The sequence below is a fragment of the Eschrichtius robustus genome, chromosome 15 (assembly GCF_028021215.1).
Source record: "Eschrichtius robustus isolate mEscRob2 chromosome 15, mEscRob2.pri, whole genome shotgun sequence".
Lineage (NCBI taxonomy): Eukaryota > Metazoa > Chordata > Mammalia > Artiodactyla > Eschrichtiidae > Eschrichtius > Eschrichtius robustus.
In genome coordinates, this window is record NC_090838.1 from 18,994,714 (window position 1) to 19,021,919 (window position 27,206).

General features: G+C 36.4%; 1 protein-coding gene across 4 annotated transcripts in view; it reads right to left on the minus strand.

Moving 5' to 3' along the window:
• ITSN2 (intersectin 2) overlaps positions 1-27,206 on the minus strand; it is a 160,032-nt gene that overhangs the window by 81,889 nt on the left and 50,937 nt on the right. For all 4 annotated transcript variants that reach the window (XM_068563921.1, XM_068563920.1, XM_068563922.1 and 1 more), the window contains exons 6-16: positions 26,264-26,470; positions 26,034-26,130; positions 25,071-25,210; positions 20,220-20,283; positions 19,538-19,675; positions 18,788-18,873; positions 17,828-18,090; positions 16,813-16,962; positions 14,420-14,560; positions 13,899-13,986; positions 9,290-9,429 (exon numbers count right to left, since the gene is read on the minus strand). In XM_068563921.1, coding sequence (XP_068420022.1) covers positions 9,290-9,429; positions 13,899-13,986; positions 14,420-14,560; positions 16,813-16,962; positions 17,828-18,090; positions 18,788-18,873; positions 19,538-19,675; positions 20,220-20,283; positions 25,071-25,210; positions 26,034-26,130; positions 26,264-26,470 — 1,514 coding nt within the window. The remainder of the gene's footprint in view (positions 1-9,289; positions 9,430-13,898; positions 13,987-14,419; positions 14,561-16,812; positions 16,963-17,827; positions 18,091-18,787; positions 18,874-19,537; positions 19,676-20,219; positions 20,284-25,070; positions 25,211-26,033; positions 26,131-26,263; positions 26,471-27,206) is intronic.

Consider the following 27,206-nt stretch of genomic DNA (forward strand, 5'->3'; position numbering starts at 1 on the left):
CTTGGAATCTATAGAATCCTGAACAAGGGAGTAGAAAAAGCCTGGGATAAGGAAGAGGAAAAAAAAACCCAAAAAACTAAGAAACTCCCACAAAAACCTGAAATAAACAAAAGAGACCTCATGGCAAAGGTGGGAGCTTCGACATTTAGATAGAATTTTTTGGTAAAAGATGTCTTGGGGCATCTATCTACACACAAAAACAAAACTCCAAACCACAAACAAACAAACGAAAACGACCTAAGCTCTACTTCTTTTCAGGAATAAAAATATTTTATAGGTGAACCCTTTTAACTTGATTGAAATGGTAGATCTAATCTGAGTAAATGTGGTATCCAGAGACTATGTCCAAAATGTCTAAGATCAAGACTTGCAGCTTAAGACAACAAGAATACAAATACTACATTCATAGAAAAGTTTTCACAGATCTCAGCTTCTGTAGTTCTCTTTGTTGCACCTTTCTCTAAACTCTATTGACGGGACTTCCCTGGCGGTCCAGTGGTTAAGACTTTGCCTTCCAATGCAGGGGGTGAGGGTTCGATCCCTGGTCAGGGAGCTAAGATCCCACATGCCTCGCGGCCAAAAAACCAAAACATAAAACAGAAGCCATATTGTAACAAATCAGTAAAGACTTTAAAAATGGTCCACATCAAAAAAATCGTTAAAAAAAAACTCCACAAACAACTATATTGAAAAGCAGAAGACTACAATGGTTACAATCTGTGGAGAAGCGGTGTGGTTTAGTGATAAGGACTCATGGAGCATGGGTCTGGAATAAGAATGCCAAGGTCTGAATCAGGCTCTGTCTGTGACTAGCTGAGTAATCTTAGGAAAGTTACTTAACAGTCTCCTCATCTGTAAAATGGGGTTAATTATAGTACATGCCTCACAACACTGCTATGAGGACTGAATGGGTTAATACACATAAAGCGCTTACAATGGTGCAGGGCACACAGTAAGTCCTCAATAAATATTAGCTATATTATTGGCTGAAGTCATAAATAGAATTATAAGTTTAAAACGAAGAGTAAAGAGGAGCCAAACTAATGTCTGATCTTAATATGGCTGTAAGGTTAGCCCCCTAACTTGTCCTTTAAAATACTGTTCCAAGTCTTCCTTCATTAGCCCATTCCTCCAATGTGTGAGTTAACGAGCTTCCTTGTGCTCCCCAAGACGTTCTGTGCATTCCCCTATCACAGGCAGGGTCTTCTGACTGTATGACTGTCTCCACTGGAGTGAGTTTCTTGACAACAGGACTGTCTTTCATCAAGGTATCCCCACACAAGAGAGAGCCTGGTACAGTGTAGTTATTTAATTAGTATTTACTGGATGAATGAAAATACATAAACCATAGACTATGCATATTAATAAGATTTGAAGAGCACCACAGGGCTTCCCAAAAACATTTCCTCTGCCTGACTTACAACGATCCTAGAAATTCTTATCATTAGACTCACTCCTCTGAGTTAAGTCATGCTTCCAGGAGGTCCTGGTTAAATCTATCAGTTAACTATCACTTTGCTGTACAGCAGAAATTAACACAACATTGTAAATCAACTATACTTCAATTAAAAAAAAAAATCTATCAGTTAACTGAAAAGAAGTAAACAATCTGCACTTACGAACAGAACTGTACTCCATCTTAACGGAATAATAGATCATTCTTTTCAGGTTAAGGAAGTTCTCTTCCATTCCTAATACGCTAATAACTTTTTCATTTTGTAATCATGAATAGATGTTAAATTTTATCAAATACCTTTTCTGCATTTAGTGAGATGAGCATCCTATTTTTCTCCTTTAATCTGTTTATATGGCAAATTACAGTCAACAGTTTTATATGTCAAATCATCTTTGCATGGCTAAGATAAATCCAACTTGGTCATAATGGAGTATCCTTCTTATAAATTTCCATATTCAACTTTTCAATATTCTTTAGAATTTTTGCCTCTATGCTAAATTGGTCTATAATGATCCTTTCTTATACTATTCTTATCAAAATTTGAGGTTTATGATAGTTTCATACAATAAGTTGGGAATATTCCCTCTTCTACATTTTGAAACAGATGTATAAGACTGGAGTTATTTATTCCTTCAGTAAAATTCTGGGTCTGGATTCTCTTTTAGGGAAGATTTTAAACTATGGAATTAAAATATTTTGTGACAATAGAGCTACCTAAATATTTTATTTTTCTTGAGCCAGTTTCAGCAAATTCTGATTTGTTCATTTCACCTATGTTTTCATATTTATGTGCAAAATTTTTCATAATAGTCCCTTCTCTTTTATTGTTTGCAATGTGTTTAGTTATAGTTCCTTTTCACTCCTTTATTTTTGTTTTTAAATTAAGTCTTGCCACAGGTTTGTTAATTTTATTAATCTATAAAGAGAGCCAAACTTTGGCTTTCTTGATTCTCTGTATTAAATATCTGTGTTCTGTTTCACTAATTTCCTTCTACTTTTTTCCCTTTATTACGCTAGTCTTTTTCTAGTTTCTTAAGTTGAACACTTAGCTTATAAATTTTCATCTTTTTAAAAAAAAATATAACCATTTAAGGTCAAATCCTGACTCTCTGGGTTGAATTTCTGCTTGCTACCTGTGTGACCCTGGGCAACTTAATTTACTCCTATGTGAAATGTGAACAAATAATAGAACCTACCTCATCGGGTTAATATTAAGGATTAAATAAATTAATATAAGTAAAACATTTAGAACAGTGCCAGTCACAGATAAAGCCTTTAATAAATCCTGACTATTATTAGTGTATCTTGATTTATGAATTAGAAAATAGTTATTGACTTCTGATATGGAATATGGGGAATCTGCTCATTTACACTATCCCCCATCTCCTCTCCATTTTCCAGTGCTTGTTATAATTTAAAAATATACTTATTCTTTTCATTTTCATAAACATTTGACAACATTTTGCAACTCAATTTTTCTCCAAGTTTTTATTTTGAAAACTTTCAGATCTACAAAAAATTTGACTAAGTTGAAGACGCTGATGCTTTCACCCCTAGAACTTCATCATTATTCTACGTAACTACGGTGTCAACGTCAGTACCAAACTAAAGAAATTTGACAGTGACATAATAATCTTAATACAGAATTCATATTCAAAAGATGTTCCCTCCCAATAGTGTAAATATTATCCTTAATGACAGCTTTTTTTTTTTTGGCTCCATAATCCAATCAAGGACCATACACTTCATTTCGTCATTGTGAGAAGATTTCCTCCATCTTTTATGAGATTCACATTTTTAGAGTGTGGGTTAGTCAGCTATTTTACAGACCAAACCACAATTTGAGTTTGTCTAATTATTTCCTTACACTTACATGGATGAAATATTTTTGGCAAAAATAGTACAGAAGTGATGTGTCTTTTTCAGTGCATCATATCAGGAGACACATAATGTCAGCTTCTGCCATTTGGGTAATGTTAAATTTGACTGCTTGGTTGAGGATGGTTTACCAGTTTCTGGCCTGAGTATTTTCTTTGCTCTTCATTGCCATTTCTAGATGATTATTTCTTCTCACTCTTACAAACTCCATCTTTTTCTGAGGCTCAGAATAACATCCAGCAGTACCACCCTCCCCTTCCTCTTTATTGTCATCTATGGATCACCTGGTCACTGATCCTCATCCACTCATTTTCATTATTCTTCCAGTCTTTGACATCAACGTAGATGACCCCATCAAAACCTCAACTCAGACTGATCTCCTCAAACACGGGGAGGGGGAAGTGTAAGCCTGGATGAAGTGAGAGAGTGGCATGGACATATATACACTACCAAATGTAAAACAGATAGCTAGTGGGAAGCAGCCGCATGGCACAGGGAGATTCGCTTGGTGCTTTGTGTCCACCAAGAGGGGTGGGATAGGGAGGGTGGGAGGGAGACGCAAGACGGAGGAGAAATGGGGATATATGTATATGTATAGCTGATTCATGTTGTTATACAGCAGAAACTAACACTCCATTGTAAAGCAATTATACTAAAAAAAAAAAGAAAGGTAGGGGTTGAAATAGTAACCTGGGAAATATCAGAGTCAAGTAACAACTAAGAACATGTGGTTTATTTGATGCTGAGTTGAAAACTGTAAGAACTGGTGTCCAGGGTCCTGATAGGACTTGAGCAGCTCTGCTAAGTCACTCTAAGTGACCAGAAACTATGAATTCAAAAGCATTCTCAATGTTCATTCTTGGGGCTAAACATATATTTCAGCACACTGGAGGAAAATTTTCCAAGTGAATATTATACAGATAAGAAGGCTTAATTATCCCTTGGCATTGTTCCTTTCCTGCCTCAGAATTATTGAAAAAAATATTGAAAAACACAAATAGGATTTATGCAAATGTTAAGTATTTGACATTAGATTTTCTGTATAGGTAGTTTTATAAAACATAATTATAATAAAGTGTATACGGTTTAAGAAGGTTATAAAGTTTAAAAGCATCACAGTAGGAGGATTATAACTTTCTATTGTGATAAAATCCATCAAAAATAAAACTTCCCATTTTGACTAAAAAAAGAAAAAGCAAAACAACTGATCTCCTCAACAATGACTTTTTTTTTTTACTCCATTTAATTCCTCATTTGCATTATTATACCCTGAATCTCGTCATCATCACAAAGAGAACTACCACTGATCAGTATCCCATTTTCCAAACATAAGTTCTTATTCTTCAAGCTTTTCTTATATATGGTACATCCATTTCAACAGGTTTCCAACCTCACTGAGACCTCCATTCTGTTGACCCTATCATCCTCTCTTTTTTCATCAGCACCCCTTCCTCTCTTCATATCCCTTCACGTCCACTACATATTTGAGTTCATGTTTATCACAATTACTGTGTTAAGATCTCTAACTCCCTCGTTCCTCCCTCTCTGCCCATGTCTATTAAAACCTCAAACCCGTATGAATCTATTAACCTATGTAATCATCCTTTTCCATGCTTACACATAAACAGCTGAACTTCGGTGGAGAAAAAAAAAAAAGACACAATTAGGACTGCTGTTTTCAATTTAAATTCATGAACTCCAACTTCAAATAGGCATTCAACATTGCTCAGGACACCTACTGTTTTCCTCTACTAAGCTTGCACTCCCCACCCCCACTAAGATGTGTATTTCATGCCTACTTTTTACTCCTGAAATTTCCCAATCTTCCATTCATTCTTTTCACTACCAGCCAATAATCTTGCCTCATTAAGCCAGACTGGAACTCCCTCATCTTTCCATCTCAAAAGCAATAAAACTTCCTGCATCTGTATCCATCTCCTTCTAGCCTAGTTTGAGTTATTCCATGTCCTCAACCACCCATGAAGACTCCTTGTAATGATCCAACTTGCTTCTGATTTTAGGTTTTGAAGCTATCAACTTCCTACTCTCCACCAACAAATTTAACCGACTTCACACCTATCTTATTCCCATATGGCTACACTGGAAGTATTCTTTTTCTCTTGTCCTTCAATCTATGCTCCAGATTATATCTTAATCTGCTTCCTTGGGACTTTGCTCTATCAATTATCACTATTTTATACAGTCAGTCTCAATCTCTCACTTTCCTCCTCCTTCCCTTCCTCTCTCTTCTACTTTAACTCTTGTCTTTCTTTTCTTTCTTCCTTTTTTTGAATTTAAAAAATAGCCTTTACTTAAAAGAATAAATTACATGGAATCAGAAGTTTTCCTAAAACCAGGGAAACATGGTTTTCTGCTGTTTTTTGACTAATTTCTTTCTACTTTTTTCTCATCAACTCTATATACCAATACTAACTCTAAATGCTGTATATTTTTCTGACTGAGAACATTCAAAACCATTCATTCATTCGACAAGTATGTATTGCCACACATGATGTTCCATGCACTGTTCTAGGTGCTGGGAATTCAGCAACGAAATATTTGTCTTGAGCTTGGCAATCATCTTTAAGACATTGAGATGGATAAGGTTAGTTACCTAAAAAGCTTAATTTTCTCCATTTCCATTCTTCTGTCCTAACAGAAACTATCCATTCCTCATGTATCCATATGCTGCACAAAAAGGTGATACCACTTTCAAGGGTGGTCCTAATTATTCTTTTATTTTTCAACTTTATTGAAGTATAATTGGTAAATAAAAACTGTATATAGGGCTTCCCTGGTGGCGCAGTGGTTGAGAGCCAGCCTGCCTGCCAATGCAGGGGACACGGGTTCGGGCCCTGGTCTGGGAGGATCCCGCGTGCCGCGATTGCTGAGCTTGCGCGTCTGGAGCCTGTGCTCCGTGGCGGGAGAGGCCGCGATGAGGAGTGGCCCCCGCTTGCCGCGGCTGGAGAGGGCCCTCGCACAGAAACGAAGACCCAACACAGCCATAAATAAATAAATAAAACTGTATATATTTAAGGTATACAATTTGCTGCTTCAATACACATATATACTGTGAAATGATCACCGTAATCAAGCTAATTAACATATTCATTTCCTCATATAGTTACCATTCCCTCCTTCCCCCCGCTCCTTCTCTTCCCCCCTCCGTCGGTCTCTCTCTCCCTCTCTCTCTTCTCTCCCTCCCTTCCTTCCTTCCTTCCTCTCTTTCTTTCTGTGGTGAGAATATTTAAGATATATACTCTTAACAATACTGTATTGTAGAGTTGAAATTTTCTAACTATAGTCACCATGCTGTGCAGTAGATTTCACAATTTATCCCTCTTGCATAACTGAAACTTTGTATCCTTTGTCATCTTTCTTAAACAAAGTTTTCCTCATGCTCTCTTTTCACTCTCCTAAAGAGCTGTTCACACGCACTCCACCCCTCCTCAGCTCCCATTCATTCCTGATCTGCCGCAATCCAGCCTCTGCTGGTCACTCAACTGAGATGGCACTTTCAGCAAGGTCTTCAAAGGTCTCCTTGTTGACAATTCAATGGATACTTTTCAGTACTAAGTTAACTGACTGCTCTGTATCATTTCCAATGACCACAGAAAGCCTCTTTTCTTGCTTTCTGCAACAATAGTCGGTCTCCTGACCACTCTGACAGTATAGGTTTCATTCCCTTTTACATTCCTAAATTGCCTCTGATGAAACCTCAACAAGCAGTGAAAGGTTGGAAGGCAGGAAGCAGAAGGAAGAAAGAAAAACAAGAGACAAAAATAATCTGCTAGCCTGTGGAGAATCAAATGCTAACTCGAAGAATCAGACTTCTGTGTGTGAGTACAGTCCACAAATATCATCAAACTGCACTGTATACGTGAAGAAACTTAGGTTTACATTTCTGTGTGATCTGCAGCAAAAGTTCTAAGACCAGATAATCTGGCCATTCATGCTATAACCATAAAGGAAAGGATGATACCATCTTTCCAACTGCCCTACCTTTGCTTAGGTAACAAATGACCTCTACTTATGTTCCTGTCCTCATTGCGTATATATATGTAATTGCCCTATTGCCATCCATTTTAGTACTGAGTAGAATACAGTCGAAAATCTACTAGGGTCAGCAAGTGGTAAATATAAAGCAACTTTCTTTAAACTAAATCAAAATAGGAATTCACTGAATGTTTTAAATATTCTTTGTGCTATCTATACATGACAAAGTGAACTACTTATTTATAAATATGATTTAAACATTTTTATCTGTGGTGCAAGCATATCTAAATATGAGGCCTGGTAACTAGACAAAACTAAAGCTGCACCTGCATTATTGGTTCTTTAAGATTTTTCCTTATAGCAGTATTAGGAAGCAGCCTGACATATACATGACATAACCTTGCAAGAAATTTCAAAAGGTATAAGTTTTATTTTAAACAGTAATTTCAGTGATATGGGTAAATAATTTAATCTCACATTCCCTTAGTTTCCCTTTGAATTGAATCAGTAATCATCCCATCAGTTAGCCCGACTCACAGGGATGCTGTACGGGAACCAGGAAATATTTCTCAGTGTCTTGGGCTCCTCATGAGAAAGGTTACTCTGGGCAACCCTACTGATTCCTGGCATTAGACTCAAACAGGCAGTGAGACAGCAGAAGGATATTTAGCAGCAAGCAGAAAGAAAAATGTCTATACTGTATATGTTATTTCAAACAAGGATATTTAGACAAATGCAAAGAATAGTCTAGTTTTTTAAAAAAGAAAACAGTAAAGTAACTCAAAGAAAAGGAGCTAGATATTAGAAAATAACCTTAAGTAAGAGGAAGAGGTTGTTGAGACAGCTTAGCAGAGACAAAAGGCACTGAAGAAGAGAGTCATCCATATTCCCACACTGTAAGATAAGGCAGATAAAAAGCCAATTAAACTAGGTACAGATTTTTAAAAAAATAATGTAGGGAAGATAACTTGGCTGGTTTGTCTGTCCATCAATGACAAATTATTTAGTCTTCTTTAAATTTTTTTTCTACAGAATGTATGCTTGGGTGGAATGTATTATTAACATTATTCACCTCAAACTTCCCTTTCTTAACGGAAGCCACCATGGTTTCTTTTACCATTCTGTTTACTCTATGGTTGGTGTAACATTATTCTGAATAAGTTAGCAAAATGAAAGTCACATGAAGAGACACAGAGCTGCCTGAAAAGCTTTGTAATACGTTATGCTCTAAAAACTTCATGCTTCATTAGCAAGGGAGTAACTGAAACTAGTCCCAAATTTTAATCATGTGCCATTACTCTGGTTGCTAGCTTTTAATATTTTCTTTCACGGGCATGGCTTCAGTATACAACTAACACTGCACAGAATGATAAGCATATGGTATACGTTTTGGACATCTGTTCTGCCACTGCAGCAAATAATGAATCATGAATCTACTTTTCATGCAAAATTTTAGTGCCAAATTATGCTTTGGATTTCATTGGTTATGGCATTATTTCACAAAGGTTAATTAAATTGTAAAAAAAAAAAAAAAAAAAAAAAAAAGAATTTAGTGTGTTAAAAGAGCCTCTACAACCTGGACTATTTAAAATTTTCCATATTTCCCATTTTCAAATTTGCCTAAGATCATTCTGGCTGAGATCTAATACTGACAAATCTAATCTAATCTAATCCTAATACTGACAAAGGTAATTATTTTTTAAATGTATAGATGCCAATAAAAACAGTCATCAAAAACTGGAAACTATGGTAAATTATATATTTACACGACTCAATGTTTACAATACACAGAGAACATTAAAAACAATCCTACAATTCTGGTATAGCTCAAATTATAAAAGTAAATTATGAAATGTACTATATATAACAATAATAGCTTCAGTTATTCATTCAATTAAATCAAAATAGGGAAGGTAAAAAGGCAGCTAACTAAAAATGAATATAATAGAAGATAAATACCTTTAGTTGATTGTTAAACGAATCCATTTCTGATAGCTTAGATGCAGTTTCTTTTTCAAGAGCATCTAATTGTTCTTTAAGTCTTTGGCATAATTCTTCCTTTTCTAATGATATTTTATGAAGTAAACCAACTCCTAAGTCTGAAATACAAACATCATACAGTTTACATTTGGTAGGAGTTCCTGTCATTACCAGTAATTAACATTTACTGTCTGGTCAAATTGGTATAACTAGAGAGCCAAAGGCTATACACACATAAGGTGGATCAACTCAGGGGAAAAAACAATCAGCAGTCATTTCCCTTTTTCGGGTATCTTGGAAGATCCTCATATGGAAATGTTATAAGCATTGGTTCTGTACTCAAAAGTACTAGAACTTGAAGTGACGCTCCATTTTGGGCAAGGTGCTTCACCCACCTCATCCGCAGGCTCTCCTATTCAATGGGCGTCATATATGAGGTGATGACATAAAGCCATTAGTACAGAGTCTGGCCCATAGTAAATACTCAATTAATAGCACCTGTTGTTAAAGAAGCTTTCTATTTATTCTCAGTGCTCCCAAGAATCGGGGAATATTCACTACAAGGACTCAACAAATATTACTAACTGGATCATTCAGTGGTATTATTTTAGGAGGTAGGAACAGAGAGCTTCACTTTATATGACCTTTTCTTACACATTTAGGCAAGGATGAAAAAACTGGATGGAAATATATGATGCAGACTACATTTCAATAAATTAAGATAGCAATCTTACCATCTATTTAAATACAGCTGACCCTTGAACAACTCAGGGGGATTGGAGGGCTGACCCTCTCTGCTCAGCTGAAAATCCAAGTATAACTTGCAGTTGGCCCTCAGCATACGTGGTTGCAGTTCCTCCATATCCACAGTTCTAAGTCCTTGGATTCAACAACCACGGATCTGTGTAGTACTGTAGTATTTACTTATTGAAAAAAAATCTGCATAGAAGTGGACCTGTGCAGTTCGAACCCACGTTGTTCAACGGTCAACTGTACATATTTTAAAACTTTATTGTATTTTTTAAAGTACAGAAATCTAGTACAAAATTCAAATAAAATGAAGCATATAGAGTAAAAAGTAAAAAAGTCTCTCTTCATCTCACCTCCTACCGCCCTCTTAGGTACTTGATATGTGCATATTCAGCATTTCCATGGGGCTTTAATGGGATCACGCTGTCTACGCTGCTTAGCAACTTGTTTTAAATTTAATAACACATCTCACCATTAAAGACATCTAGATCTAGTTCATTCTTTAAAACTGCTCCCTGGTAGTCCACATTATGGCTATTCCGTAATTTAGGTAACTATTCCCTTTTTGATTGCCATTTAGGTTGCTTCTGATTTTCTACTATTAAATAAAAATGCTGCCATAAACATACTTGTATGTACATTTTAACGCACACATGGAAGTATTTTAAAAGGCTAGGAGGTGAAAGAATTGCTACGTAAAAGGATGTGCACACTTTAAGTTTGGACAGAAACTGCCAAACTGCCCTTCCAAAAAGCTGTACCAGTAACAATGACACCAAATTACCTGTTTCTGCATATCCCTATCACCAGATACTATCACTCATTTTTCTTCTTTTTTAACATCTTTATTGGAGTATAATTGCTTTACAATGCTGTGTTAGTTTCTGCTTTACAACAAAGTGAATCAGCTATACATATACATATATCCCCATAACTCCTCCCTCTTGCGTCTCCCTCCCGCCCTCCCTACCTCCCTATCCCATCCCTCTAGGTGGTCACAAAGCACCGAGCTGATCTCCCAGTGCTATGTGGCTGCTTCCCACTAGCTATCTATTTTACATTTGGTAGTGTATATATGTCCATGCCACTCTCTCACTTTGTCCCAGCTTACCCTTCCCCCTCCCTGTGTCCTCAAGTCCATTCTCTACATCTGCATCTGCGTCTTTATTCCTGTCCTGCCCCTAGGTTCTTCAGAACCATTTTTTTTTAGATTCCATATATATGTGTTAGCATACGGTATTTGTTTTTCTCTTTCTGACTTACTTCACTCTGTATGACAGACTCTGCGTCCACCCACTTCACTACAAATAACTCAATTTAATTTCTTTTTATGGCTGAGTAATATTCCATTGTATATATGTGCCACATCTTCTTTATCCATTCATCTGTCGATGGACACTTAGGTTGCTTCCATGTCCTGGCTATTGTAAATAGAGCTGCAGTGAACATTGTGGTACATGTATCTTTTTGAATTATGGTTTTCTCAGGGTATATGCCCAGTAGTGGGATTGCTGGGTCATATGGTAATTTTATTTTTAGTTTTTTAAGGAACCTCCATACTGTTCTCCATAGTGGCTGTATCAATTTACATTCCCACCAACAGTGCAAGAGGGTTCCCTTTTCTCCACACCCTCTCCAGCATTTATTGTTTGTAGATTTTTTGATGATGGCCATTCTGACCGGTGTGAGGTGATACCTCATTGTAGTTTTGATTTGCATTTCTCTAATATTAGTGATGTTGAGCATCCCTTCATGTGTTTGTTGGCAATCTGTATATCTTCTTTGGAGAAATGTCTATTTAGGTCTTCTGCCCATTTTTGGATTGGGTTGTTTGTTTTTTTGATATTGAGCTGCATGAGCTGCTTGTAAATTTTGGAGATTGTATCACTCATTCTTCATTTTTGCTAACTGGCAAAAAAAATACTTATTGTCATTTTAATTTGTATTTTCTTGACAACTACTGAAATCAAATAAACATCTATTTATATGGCCACCTACTTACATTTATCAGCCATCATCTTGAATTGTCTCATCTCAACCTTTGCTGGCTTTTTCCTCCTATTGGCTTGTCTTAGTTTCTGACTTGTATAAGCTCTAAATTCTTGTTGTATCATACATATTTCAATTTTTTTTTTTTTTTACTGTTTATGACATCTTTCATCATGAAAAAGTTTTTCATTTTTATTTCATCAAAAACTAAATATTTTCCTTCATAGCTCTATGTATTGTTTGAAGAGACTTTTCTGACACCAAGATTATAAAAATGTTTTCCTCTGTAACATTTTTTTCTAGAGTTATATTTTATGTTTAGCCTCCCACTTTACCTAGAATTTATATCTGCAGAGAGTGAGGTAAACAGCTTCTTCACCCCCCTTTCAACTATCCCTCAAATCACTTAATGAAGAGATAGTAACTATTGAAAGCCCATCCTTTCCCCACTGATGTTAAATGCCAACTTTATCTAATCCTAAATTGCCATATATATATATATATATATATATATATATATATATATATATATATATATGAACCTTTACCACCTTTACTAGAACAACAGTCCCAGCTTTACTGCCATTTAGGTTGTTTACTTTACTTTATATATGAACCTTATATACTATACTATATACTTATATACTATACTATATACTTATATACTATACTATATACTATAAATATACTATATATATTTAGGTTGTTTACTTTACTTTATATATGAACCTTTACCACCTTTACTAGAACAACAGTCCCAGCTTCTTTCTAACTCTTAAATACTTGGTGAGATCAAGGTAAGGACCCGGGTGTACACAGCCCTATACCTTTCCTATCCCTTGCTTTCTTGAGGTTGAACTGCCTACAGGAATCTGCATTCTATGTTGTTCGTGCACCCAGTGTCTTACAGGGGCAGCTGTACTGCTCACAGATAAGCCATGCTGTCTAACATCAGCTTTATTAATAATGAGGTGATATTCTGGTCTCTCACGTCTTGCTCCTTTGCCTTATTTCTTAATTTGTTCAGAATTTGGGCAAAGAAGAGGGATGAACCTATTTACTGGCCCGCCTGAAAAACCAGAAGTGTAATAAAGAGCCCTAGAATGAAAAAACTGACAGATACTCAGTGGGAGACATTTAGGATACTTTAGCTAGTTCTAACACATTTGCAGAGTTACTTTTCTTTAAATAAATCTTTCTTCTGCTACATTGTTATTGGCATGCTATCCAGTGTAGAGATTTTTTTTTTTCTTCAGTTTCCTGGTTGAGACTTGAATCAAGAGAAATATTATATTCTCATAAATTACACTGGAATATTTTCTTCCACAGGTGTCAGAGGGCCAAGGTGGTAAAATTCTTTACATGAATCACAAAGTTAGATGATATAAAAGGTCTGGGAAGAGCATACCAGTCTGCTTAGGCCTATCACTGCTGTACACTATCACCCTAGAATCCAACAGGTTTGGCTCCATAGAAAAGTCCCCTCACGAACAGTTCTTTACAATTAGTGCAGGATTTTGCCAAAATGCACATATAGCCTTGTGTTCAAGCCAAACTGAGGTCTTGTTTAACTGTAATGTAACATTTTATTTGATTGATATTTGAAATATATAAATAAAAATGGTATCAAGACAGGAAGTCAGACCACAACTGTTATTTTATTTCTATTTACGTTTTATTGCTAAAAATGCTCCAACATGAGGTAATATTTTTCACATTATTTAAAAAATTTTAACTATAGACAAAAAATGTTATTTATAACAGAATAATGCTATTTTAAAACATAACAGAATATAACTGATACCTTCAGAAAAGAATAAAAGAGGCAAAACAAACCTTAGAGACTTACCAGGTGTGTTACTGAGCTGCATATTTTTAATTCTTTCATTTAATAATTGCTTCTCTGGCACCAAATAGATAAGCTTATTTTGATATTCCTTATAAAAAGAAAAAGAAACTCTGTAATGTTGTCTAAGAATTTTCTGAAAATGTAAAAACATGATTTAATCACTCTTGAAACTTAGTATAGGAATAATACGTAGAATAATATGTAAATTGCTTACAACTTATGGATAAACTAAAATGGAATTAAATGATGTATTTATTTATTAAAGACTTAAAACTCAAAGTGGTAAATGCCCAGATATCGTATAAATATTAAGCAGAATTTAACCAGATGTTAAGCACAGTTTTAGGTAGTCCACGAGATTCCTGATATTGTACAAGATTGTGTATATCTACATGCCTTTAGGAAGAATGTCTACCAGAGGCTCAAAGCGGTTCATGCCCCCAAAAGTGAAAACCACTCTATTAGGAAGAATTATTAATAACTGCTCATGTTTAAGGACAATTCAGCAGCAAAGGACTTACCTGAAGTTCCTGTTGAAGCTGCCTGATTTCCATAATTTCCAGGTCACACTGCTTATCCAGAACTTCCAGCTCAGTCTTTTGAGTTTGCTTCCTGAGTCGGACGTCTTGAAGTCTGCCTGAGATCTGCTGATGTTTGCCATTCTACAGGAAGAGAAACATATGGTAACATAAAATGCTAATAGGAAATGTTCCTATCAAGAGAACAATATTTTTATTTAAATTCTAAATGTCATTTATCATTTATACTCCATCTAAGATAAATGTCTAAAACCAAGTTAACTCAAGAGCGTTATTAGCAGGAAACGTACCACTGTGAGTGTAAGAGCCTATTATGTTAAGATGAGAAAGCACAAACATAACACACTGAATTTTTTTTCTGAACTCAGCATTTAGGCACTAATTCATAATATTAAAATATAAATAATCTCTTAGAATAATAAGGAGGAATAAGTGTGTGCATATGACAATTAGCATTACCTTCTCTGAACTTCTATTTCTATCCTCAATGCTGCCATCTAATTCTTCTAATTAAACAGTGTACAGGAGGGCCTTTTGGGGCCACACTACTCTTCTCCTATACCAATATTCCTTTCCCCTTGTTCTGAGAATAAGAGAAAAAAAAAAAAAAAAAAAACCAGAACAAAAAACAGCAGAGATTCTCAATGGAAGCTAATAAGAAGGGTGAGGTGTTATGAGCTGAACTGTGTCCCCCAAAATTTATATGTTGAAGTCCTAACCCTCAGTAACCTCAGAATATGACTGTATTTGGAGACAGGACATTTAAAGAGGTAATTAAGATTAAATGAAGTCTTATGGGTGGGCCCTACTCCAATCTGACTGGTGTCCTTCCTTATAAGAAGAGAACATTTAGACACAAAAGAGACAGCAGAGATGCACAGGCAGAGAAAAGACCACGTGAGGACACGGCGAAAGGCAGCCATCTGCAAGCCAAGGAGAGAAGCCTCAGAAGAAATCGAACATGCTGACACCTTGATCTTGGACTTCCAGCCTCCAGAACTGTGATAAAAATTGCCACCTGGTCTGTGGTATTTTGTTATGGCAGCCTTAGCAAATACAGTGGGGTGAGGAAAAATGAGGCTCCTGATTAAAAATCACCAATAATGAAAGTTTTTACTGAAAAGTATGTTTCATATTTGAGAAATACACACTGAAGGGAATATGCTGTGTCCACCCTGGATATCATGTTGTTATCTTCAGCAAATGTAAGTATAGGCCCTGGACCTTTCCAGACTCTGCACATTAATCTATGCTACTGCTTGGTGTGTTACCCCAGTTCTTGGGGGAAAAACAATCAAAAGGTTTCCTCCCATTGTATTTTTAAGGAAAAATACACAGTCAATATAATGGTTCAGACAGATACCCAAGTAGCTACACAAAGAAGTTCAAGTTTTTAGGACTGTTTTGTAGTACTATGGCATGATTAACAACTGTGGTATGCTTTCCTATTCATTTGAAGGCATAAAATAGTACCTTTCTGACGAAAGATATTGTGATTTTTTAAAAAAATGTAATTCAATTCATCAACCAAATAAAACATTAGACTACAATTAAACAAGATGTAAATATGGCTCCACTACATAGCTACACATGCATTTTTTGCAAAACCCTACTGTATTATCGGGTCAGGCTTATGTGATTACAGGATCATAGTAGAATAGTATGCCTTACTCAGACCCTTTCTATCTTCTCACTTTGCATTTCAAGCAAAGTCTTTCAACAGATACTCTGACATCTGATATGTAAAAACTGATGAGCATAATGGCCAATATTAGTTAACAACCATAGTCCTTTAGAACTGAAAGGAATCCTAAGAGATCATTTAGGTCAGCAGTTTCCAATTATTTTTTCTTTTTAGCAGTAGAATCCTTTTTTCCAAGCAAATTTTAGATAAAACTCCAATAGAAGTACAGCAGATAAATGTGGTGATTCTCTGTTGTGAAATGTGGGAAGAAGAAGTGGGGAGAGGAGACGCTGTCCTAGCGCCTAGGCTCTCCTCTCCCACCTTCCGGTTACCCCTCTGTAGCCCACCTTCCAGAGACCAGTTTGAAAACTGAAAATCACAGAACCAGCACAAACTTTTATTTCATAGACGCGCAAAGTGAGGCCCAGAGAAGGGAGATGTCTTGCCCAAGAGTACCTTGTTTATCCACATCTGAACTAAGACCACAATATGATTCTCAGCATTTCGAGTCACTATCCTTTTTTCGTAAACTATACTGTCTAAACTGTTAAAAAGCACATATGAAAAATGATTATTTAATTACATTAAAACATAACATATTCACGAGATAGATTTAAAAAACAATAATATTTTTCAACAGGTAACTCTAAGCATCATCCAGATAAATTTCACTTAAACCTATAGCCATTACCAGTGCTTCCAACTCGAGATGAAGGCTTTTCTTTTGAGAGTTTAACCTGACAATTTCTTCCTGTTCTCTATTCCTTCGATTGAGAAGCTCCTGTCTACGAATTCTCTCCCATTCTAAACGACGTTGTCTTTCAAGTTCCTGTTTTGCTGCCTGAAAATAATGAATTAAAGTTAGTTTTTAAATTAAAATTTTGCCTCATTCAAAAACTGATGGAATGACAAAGTAAAGATGAGGCAGCATTTAGCACTTAGTGGGCTTGAGTTTCTAAGGGTAACTGGGCAAACCTAGTTTTATCAATGGGCCTAAACTAAAGACTTCCACAAAAGCAAATTTATCCACCAGACTTTCTGATTGCTTCATAGGGCCATCCTCTTGCTGTAGTTACTTTTCCCTTAATAAACAAAAGGATGACTTCATAAATGCAAATGTTAGTAGGAGTGACTGTACCTTTATTCTGTTATCAGGGAAGAAAAAAATTTTATTTACCTTATTTCAGTGCCACTGTAATTTACTGTGGTCCACGCACAGCCCCTGAAAACACAGCCAGGCCTCCCAGCGACCCCACACAGCACCAGTTATCCCAAGGACCTGCGCGAGCCCACCCTCGTGATCCCTCTCAAGGCCTTCAACTCCGCACTCTCTTCTTTCTGCCTCTCCAATTACTTGGCCTTTTACTCTGGATCCTAAGCTTACTTTCGTTTAATGACCTGATCACGCTGACTTCTTCCTCTGGCTCCTCACTCAGATCAGCTCTGCAGCCAATCTTGCACTGATTGAGATATCACCTGCAGCCATGCTTTCTCTACCAGCTGTCAGCCCTGAAACCCCTCACAAGCAAGGACCCTCTATCTCGCCACAGGAGAAGGAAGGTTCCGATTCGTACGGGGTAAGAATGAAGGAATGATGCTGAGGAAAAGCACAGCAAAAATTACCGTTTTTTTATCCAATGAAATGTAGCCACTTACTAAATGAAATGATTCTCCTGGGAAATAGGACAACTTAAAAAAAAAATAACCTCTCGTCTTCCTATCTCTTTTCTCCTTTCTTCCTCCCGCTGTCTCTCCAGTTCCCTCTGCTTCTCCAAGCGTTTCTCGAATTCCAGTTGTTTCCTCCATTCCTGCTCTTGGAGCTCCCTCTGCTTCCGTTCCCACTCCTCCTTCTCCCTCTGGGCTTTGCGCTCCGCCTCCCTCTGCTGCTGCTCCATCACGGCCTGGCGGCGCTTCTCCAGCTCCACGTTCCCCCGCTCGTAGTTGGCTTTCCGCTTGTCCTCGAACGTAACTAGGTAAGGTATATTGTAAGCATTCCTCAACATCAAGCCTACTGAACCTGTAATCTAGTCTCAGCGTCCTCACGCCTCGTGGTCACGTGACTGCTATCTCCCTGTGGGTACTTCTCCGAAGGATAATTGTAACTCAAATGCACACAGTAAAATACTTGCTTTCTCATAAGAATATTCATTTTTGGAAAACAAATCTCTAAGTTTGAGTCCATCCAAGAGAAAAATAATTTTACTATTCCTGCCAATGAAAATACTTTTCAATTTTTTTCTCAGAATTTTCTTCAAGGATAACCAAAGTTGTATGGCTATATATTTGTTACATTTGGTATATGTCATTAACTTTTTAATATTTAAAAATAGCTACACGTGTACTTTTTCAACCAGTACTTAAAACATTTTTTTAAAGCTCAAGATTTCGTTACAAAGCTTGCTGTAATGATTTTTCCAAAAGTGGGAGAAACACTTTAACTAGGACACCTAATACATACATTCTTGCCAAATATACATACCTGTCTCTTCCTCTCAGTTTTGACTATCTTAATTTTACTGATGTTGAAATCCATCCCATTCATCAAACAGTTTCTCGTACAGCATATAAAATATTCAGAATTTAAAAATTCTAAATATTCATTTATATTTCACAGTAAAATTTAAGAGAACTCACAATAAATATACAACTTGGACACTCGATGTTACCTGGTAATTTTTTCTGAGGTTCCTCTTCTTGTATTTTCTGATATGAAGGCAGAGTTCCGTTAATGGAATCAATTTGCTTTCCTCCTCTAAGAAAAGCAAACAACAAATAAATTTAGCATCATGAGATCTGAGAATTTTTAGACCAGACTATATAGACTACCACTGACTAGAGCAATTTAATATTTAGAATGTAATTAAAGATATTTAAAATATAGTGTGGTCTATAATTATACTGTACAGCAGTATATGGATTATCAAGCCAGAGAGATGTGGATTCAAATCATGGTTCTTCAGCCAATTGCTATTCTTGGGTAAATTTATTCTTAATCTCTTTAGTCATCAGTTTCCTTATCTATAATGTGGTGAAAATACACACCTACTTTTTTTTTTTTTTTTTTTTTTTTTTTTTTTTCAGTTGCCCTTTGAACAACTTGGGTTTGAACTGCACAGATCCACTTATACATGGATTTTTTTTTCAATAAGTAATACAGAACTACATGATCTGTGGTTGGTTGAATCCTCAGATTCAGAACCACAGATAAGAAGGGTCGACCATAAAGTTATATTACACACCTACTTCTAATATCTACTCTCTTCTCAGTGTAACTCATTAAATACCAAAATCAAATGGCAATGTAAATGTCTGATTTTCCACGAAACTGGAGCAGAGGCCTCAGGAAATCCCAAAGTAATAATCATGTCTGCCAAACATGATCAAAACAACACCCCTTCATCTACAGAGGCACTCACCTAAAAGACGGAGGGACAAGCTCCGGAGGTAAAGTCAGTGGCAATGGCTGTCCAGCTTTGGCCATATCAGTGAGGTGCATTGCAAGGATAAACTCCTCAGCTTTTAGCTGCCCATCACCATCAATGTCAGCCAGAGTCCTAAAGAAAATATGAAAATTCACAACTTAGAAGTAAAGTCTATTTAGAGTAAAATATTTTCAGCAGAGTTCAATTTTTTATTTTTAAAACAAGAATAATGACAGTAGAACAGCTGGGTTAACATATTTTAGTGAAAAGTAAATACACACAGAAAAGTGAGCTAATTTTTACCCTTAATTTTCATATCACAAAAGAGAGGGAAGAAACGTTGAAATGGAAAGGGAAATATTCCTTCTGAAAAGGTGGCTTGTCTTGGTTCATGGTTAATTCACCCATCAAATCACATTTAGCTCCACATTAAAAATGAGATATTCTCTAATTCTCCATAGAAGGCATTATATAAAAGCAAACAAGTTTTACTTGTAAAATAATTAAATGCCAAATTCTCGAGGATAACATTTTACAAAGCAATTTTATTTGCTTACAGCTTTGCATTAATTTTCACATCACCGCTTTTATGGAATGTTTTTGAGTCACAAACTTTTACAGAAACAGTATAACAGAGAATGTATAGTTAAAAATCATAATCAACGGGCAAACTCACCAAATAGTAGCTAGCTGAGTTTGAGAAAGGTTTGACTGAAGAAGGGCATTTCTAGCTTGAAAACCTGATTGTGTGAGAAAAAGCATAAAAAAATTCTTTAGCCTCTTAAAGTCATGCAAACTTAAATAGCTGTACCCTTGAAATAACACTGCTGCTATCCTGGGATAGCACTGGCTTTTACCATGCACCAGACACGGAGCTTTCAGTAATCATCAAAACAAACACATTCCCTGGACCAAGGAGTTTAAAGTCTACAGTTAGTAGAATCAAGTGCTCCCGCGTCCTTTCAGAAGATAACGGTACACACAACTGACTGACACGAAGGACTAAGCCAGCGACACAGAGTATTAGAGGCCAAGCTCTCAAAGCACAGCTTCCTTAAGCATTTTCAGATATTCTCTTATCTCTCTGATCATTCCTTTGTCTCTACTCTTCCTCTTCTAAATGACGTGTAAATGCTGGCATTCTTCACAGATCTATCCTGGGCACTCTTTTCTCTCTGTGCATTCATATCCATTTCTATGACTTTAAGCAGCACCTAGAGGCTGAGGATTCCCAAATGTACATCCACAGCCCAAACCTCTCCTCTAAGTTTAGACTTCTATATCCAACTGAAAAATCAATGTATGTACTTTATAAGCATATCAAACCAAATACATATAAAACTACTCTTCCAATCCCCATCCAGGCCCCTCTTGCTAATCTTCACCCAAATCATTCTTCCTCAGTCCTCCCTTCTCTATGAGTGGTATCACAATCCATCCAGTGGCTCAAGCCAGAAATCAAAAAGTCCCCCTTGAGCCCTCCCTCTCCTGTACACCCATGTCCAACATCAAGTCCTACAGTTCTACATCATTGCATGTCTAGGTCCTTCTCACTTATGAAGCCGAAATCTAATGTCACCTTCTCAGAAAGGCCTTCTCTGTCCACCCTACCATTCAATACATTTCCTGCTTTTATCCTTTATATCTCATATCATAATTTGTAATGTAACATTTGCTTGTTTACCTGTTTGTCTATTTCCCCTATTATGCTAAGTTCTATGAAGACAAAAGCCTTGACTGTTTATCCACTAATGTATACCCCACACCTAGTAAATAGATGCTTAATAAATATTTACTAAAGTAATGAAGAAAATTGTAATCCAAAATTATCCTCTATCTAAGGTGCAACGGGGGCTTACTTATGTGATAGCAACTGATAATAACAATAGCTAACATTCATGGAATGCTTACTATGTATGGCAAACTGTTCAACTTCTTTTCTCTCCCTCAGTGTGAGAAAACAAAAATCTGTCTCTGTAACAGGCTCCTAATCTTCAATGAATATATTCCAGAACAGAAAATCCCTCTCTGCTTCAGAGGAGCATTCACTCCTGGTGAGCTTGTCTGTGGCTTTCTGACCATGATGAATCCTGAGGCTTCTCTAGGGAAGGTCACCTAGTCAATAAAGCAGGTGCTACACCTTCCACTCTCAGGTGCCTAAGCCACAAGTGCCAGAAGAGTCAGCCCTACCCTGCGTTTAGCCTCAGTCAAGGACTCTCCAAACAACTCTGCACAGAAGAGATACAACTGCCAGCTCTTCCTCAGCAACAACTTGCACTACAAAGCCAGCACAGATGCCGTTAAACCCATTGCTTCACTGAGCTTTGAACACAGAGATCTGGATAACCAAAGCTACATACTCTATATGGAACAAACTCAAATATACCACATATTATAACAAGCAATCAAATGTTTATATTATTTAATTTTAAAATCTTTTCCATTCTTTTTTTTATCTGGCCATTTAATAGAAATCACATAAGGGAAACACACTAGAAATAGCTCACAGCCTCACTCAATTAATACTTCTCAATAGATTTCATATAAAAAGTGAGATTTGAGGAGGTTTTTATGTTAAAAGGAGGATTCTTCCAATAAAGAAATGGCAGGCTATTTCAAACCTGAAGAAAGGTTCTATAAAGTTTCAGCTCTTGGACAAAGATAACAAAGCAGACCCCTCGCACTAGGCAACAGAGCAAACAACAGGAGGAAGGGAAGGAATGCAATGGTTAAAAGTGCATTGGTGGAAGGCTTAAATGTGTGCAGGCCATGTGAGTAATAGAGGCCAAAGAGAGGCAGCAGAGGAAGCTGCACTAAGGAAGCTCACTCGAGCATGCACGCTGCTGGTCTGCCAATCCTTTGGATATCCTACTTCCTGTGCCTAAAATGCTAGTCCCCCCACTCTCTACCAGGCAGTCTATTTATCCTCTAAGATCCAGCTCAAATGTCACCTCTCCTGCGAAACGCTCTCTTACATCCTCAGCATTAGTCACTTTCTCATCTGTATTAATCATAGCACTTTTAAACCACTATTCACTGAGATTATGTGACCTATACTATGGGCTCTTCAAAGACATGGGCCATGTCTTCTTGTCTGCATTCCAGTGTCATACTGAGTGCCCAGAAGATATGTGACTCAGGAAATATGTGAGTCAATGAATCAATCTAAATAAATCATGACTGAGTAAACCAAAGGGAAAAATTAGACCACTAACTGCTACATTCACTGAACAAAGCATACCACATAAGTCTAGGTTAGCCCTGTCCTCATATACGTGGGGCTCGTGCTCAGTTTCAGGACACCAGAGACAACTTCTTCTTTCAAAGAAGATCAATCCTTCCCTTAACTACCGATATTTAGCTTTACTCTTGTAAGTCTAAGAATAATAACATTTTCTGAAAACACAATACACAACCTTCATGCAATGTGTCACATACAAATAAAGTAACATTAAGGGAACATTTCCTCACAGTTGGCTCCCCACTGCCCTTCATACTGCAACACAAACCCACTTTTGTTTATACTCTATGTTTGCAGTACATACACAAAGGGTACTAATTTTAGGTGTAATGATCAGTGGATTTTTACATGAGTATGCACACATGCAACTAACACCCACCTCAAGATACAGAATGTTTCCAGCACCCCAGAAGGTTCTAACATGGTCCCTTGTCCAACACAGTAACTACACTATTCTGATTTTTATCACCATCAATTCAGCTTCCTGTTCTTCAACTTCATATAAATGGATTAAATATTATGGATCTTTTGTGCCAGACTTCTTTGACTCATGCAACATCTGTGAAATGATCCAAGTTGTTGCATGTATCAGCAGTTCAATCATTTTTATTGCTGCAAGGTATTCTGCTAAAGAAATACACCATAATTTATTTATCCATTCTCCTGTTGATGGACATTTAGGCTATTTATTTTTTGGATGTTGTGAATGAAGCTGCCATGAACACTTCTGTACATGTCTTTTTAGTCCACATCTGTTAATCTGAAAAAAGAAACTTCTTCAATGCAAAATGTAGGGCCCAAAGAAGTTCATTTTTTCAAATATGAGAATTGTCTGACTTTATGTTAATCTTAAATATTATAGTTTGAATATCATTTCACAGAATCTAAGATGCCATTGATTATAAGACACCCCATTATTTTATGTAACACTAAGAAGGAAAAATCACTGCCAAAAAAAAAAACATGACACAATGCTAAGATACCACTGATGATAATACATATCCCAATTTCAGAGATGTTAAAATGCAAAAAAAAAAAAAGATTACTTAAAAATATAGTATAGTTCCACATAATTTAACAGTTACAGAAATTTATAGTTCTTATATAATATTTGATACATATATAGTATAGCTGTTAAGTTATGAAGTATACTAATAAGTCACCCACTAACCTACTATACAACTTAAGAACTAGATCATTACTAAATTCTTTGAAGCTATCTGTGTTCCCTGATTTTATCTCCACGCCTCTCCCAGAAAAGGCAACTACTATCCTGAATTTTGTGTGTATAATTCTCTTGTTGTTTTTTTTTTAAAGATTTTATCACATAGATATGTATCTTTAAAGAAAATATTGCATATTGTGTATTAGCTTGTCCAATCAATTCCAAAAGTTTTATTGCTCCCTTGCCCCAATGCACAACTAGAGACCCCATACTCCTATTTCATATACTGCTTTTCATCCTCCAAACATGTCGTGTACTTTTTGCTCTTAGGATTTCTTCCTCGTCACCCTCAAATGCCCTCACCTTCAATCTCTATCTGAATCCTTTTTTCTTTCATGATAGGGCTTCAATGCTCCCTTCCTATAAGATGTTTTATCTTATTTCTTCAGTATTAATATCTCCTATTCTATGTTCCCTAGCACTTTAAAGCTCTATTATTTTTAAACACTCATTTTACTCTGTCTAAACTATAATTCATTGTTAAGTGAAGAGAGAGGCGAAAGTTAGAAGATGGGAATTCTACTTGCCTATTACCCTCTGTTTATGTCCCCCTTCACTATCCTCAATTAGTGAAGTTTGGATGTTTGTTCTAGCATGGACTCAAATGTTCTATGGGGATCTCAGGTCAGGTTTTATGGCTACATTTGGGTTGGAGCTTCAAAGGGGGAACAATGCCCACATGAGGTGTTCGGAAGGACAAGCAGAGAAAGAACCAATGAGGAAGGAGACTCTCAGGGAAACTGAGCTGAAGCTTAGTGCCACACTCTCTTATCACATGAAGTTCTCCATTCCCTGCATTGGAGGATGAGGTTTGACCTTCTCAAGGGAAAGGTCTTCTTTCCAAAAAGTTGGGTGTATATCTGTGTGCTAAACTTGATTATAAGAACTTCTAACTCGTACACAACTTAAACATTATTTGTATTTATCAAATGCTTGCTAAATTTTTTGGATGTTAAAATTTTAAATGAGCTACAAAATACAACTTCAAATAAAATTTCTTTAATAGAAGTCCATATAAAATCCTAACTCTCTCACATTCTTAAGCACTGTATGCTGCTTACCTGAGAGGTATCCACTCATGCTTTTGTCAAGACTATTAAATTTTTGCCGATATTTTAATCTTGAAGGCTGAGGAACTGCCCACTCTGAGGTCCCAGTCTTGGGTGAGTTCCCTGAGAGGGAAGCAGTTGAGGAAGTTGAGCTGTAACAAAATTTATTTAAAATTTTTGTTACTAAATAAAATACGTTAAGTCAGAGACAATAAGAATCATACCTTCTATAATATAACAGTAATTACTTTTATAATTGATACTGAAAAAAATTTAATCAATTATCCTTATTCTTAGGAAAGCAAATACCATATGAAGTATAGAACTACCATATACCAAGAACCTACTATGTGCCAGGCCCCACATTGTGCTAGGGTTTTTACAAATATTATTTCTAATTCTCATGACAAACTTAAACGGTATTACTGTCTCCATCCTTTAGATGGACAAACTATGGCTCAGTGATGTTGAGAAAAACAAGGTCACACAATCAGTGAGTGTTTAAACAAGGATGCAGACATTGTTCTTCTGGGTCATTGCTTTAAAGAGTATTGTTGTGATTTATACGAGTGGTGATGAATGAACATTGATGCTTTTGTGCTTTCTGAAATTTTAAGGACACTCAATCAGCAGCTTTTGCTCGAGAAATAATAATGTACAATGATTATGAGATGTTTTGAGAAATATTTTTGATAGGAAAAATGTAGCTTTGTGCAAAAAATTGATTAAAAATATAGCAGAATATTTTTAGTTTACATAAGATATATTTTTCAAAAGTAAAATACCACAGACAGTTAATAATTCTTAAATAAAATTACTTTATGTGAATTACAAATAGTAAATTTACCAAGTGTTTACATTTGGCCACTATAAAGTAAAACCTGGATAAGCTCAGAGCTTTAAAAAAAAAAAAAGTCATTTGTTAAATACTCCTTATTGAAAGCCTAAAAAGTTGGAAGCTTTAAGTATTCATACCTACTGGATCCTAAATCAATCAGAGACTGGGCTTTCTGTATACTAGCACCACCAAATCCTCCCATCATCAGACTGTAAGACGACGTATGAGGCAATGCTAAAAAAAACGAAAAAAGAAAAAGGTTCATACTAAACAATTTCACAAAGTATGAAGGAAATCTATCTATTGGGATGCAAATATAACAGTTTCTTCATATAAAATACTGAGTCATTAGAAACAAAGCACTTACTTGAAGAAGAATAAGGAATGGATAAAGGCTGAATGAGACTGGCGGTTCCATTTGGTAATGATGAAGTGCTAACAGAAGGCACTAGGGGAGCAGGCATCATTAGGGGAGGACGGGTGGTCCCTGAAGCCGCAGAGGACAAGGGAGTTGCTATGGGTGCGACCGGAGGCAGTGGCTGAGGAAGGGACAGATTGGGCATGCTTCCCATTCCTAAGGACAAAACAGAACACATTCCCCAGTGCTGCTAAACCAGTTATAAAACACATGACAGAAAACAAGTTCACAGTACAGTGAGCAGCTGCTATGTTACAGAAACACTGTCGGCAAACTAGTTTTAAAAACTTCACTAAAGCAGCTTGGACCCAGTGCAGTGCAGGAGGTAAGCTACTGCTTTTAATATCAATATTCTGACCGGTGTGAACTAAGCGAATGCCTACTAAGGAGTTAAAAATTCTCTTCTAGTATCATGAATAAAACTAAAGAGCCTTTTCCAACCAAATATTAGTATCCTCAATGAGAGAATGTATTACCTGATCAAATGTGGGGTTTGAGTAGGGATAATAAATACAGTGCTGTTGAGTTAACACACACACACACACACACACACACACACACACACACAGTCACTCCCCAAACTCTCCCCTCCCCCGTAAAGGATGTTCTAAATACTGCATACTTTAAGAGAACCATTTATGCTCACACACTATGTGCAAGAAGAAAGCATGCCACATGTTTCACTTTTCTTATACGTAACACAATACATATGGATTCAAGGACAATTCTTTAAAAGGAACAAAGTGATGACTCATTTGTTTACTAACTGCAGAATATGAAGTACACTATATAAATATGGTTACACAAGGATTTGATATTATCTCTAGAATTCACTGCAATAGTGAAAGAATTTAGTATTTTAAGGTCTAACATCTGGGGTGGAAGAACATGT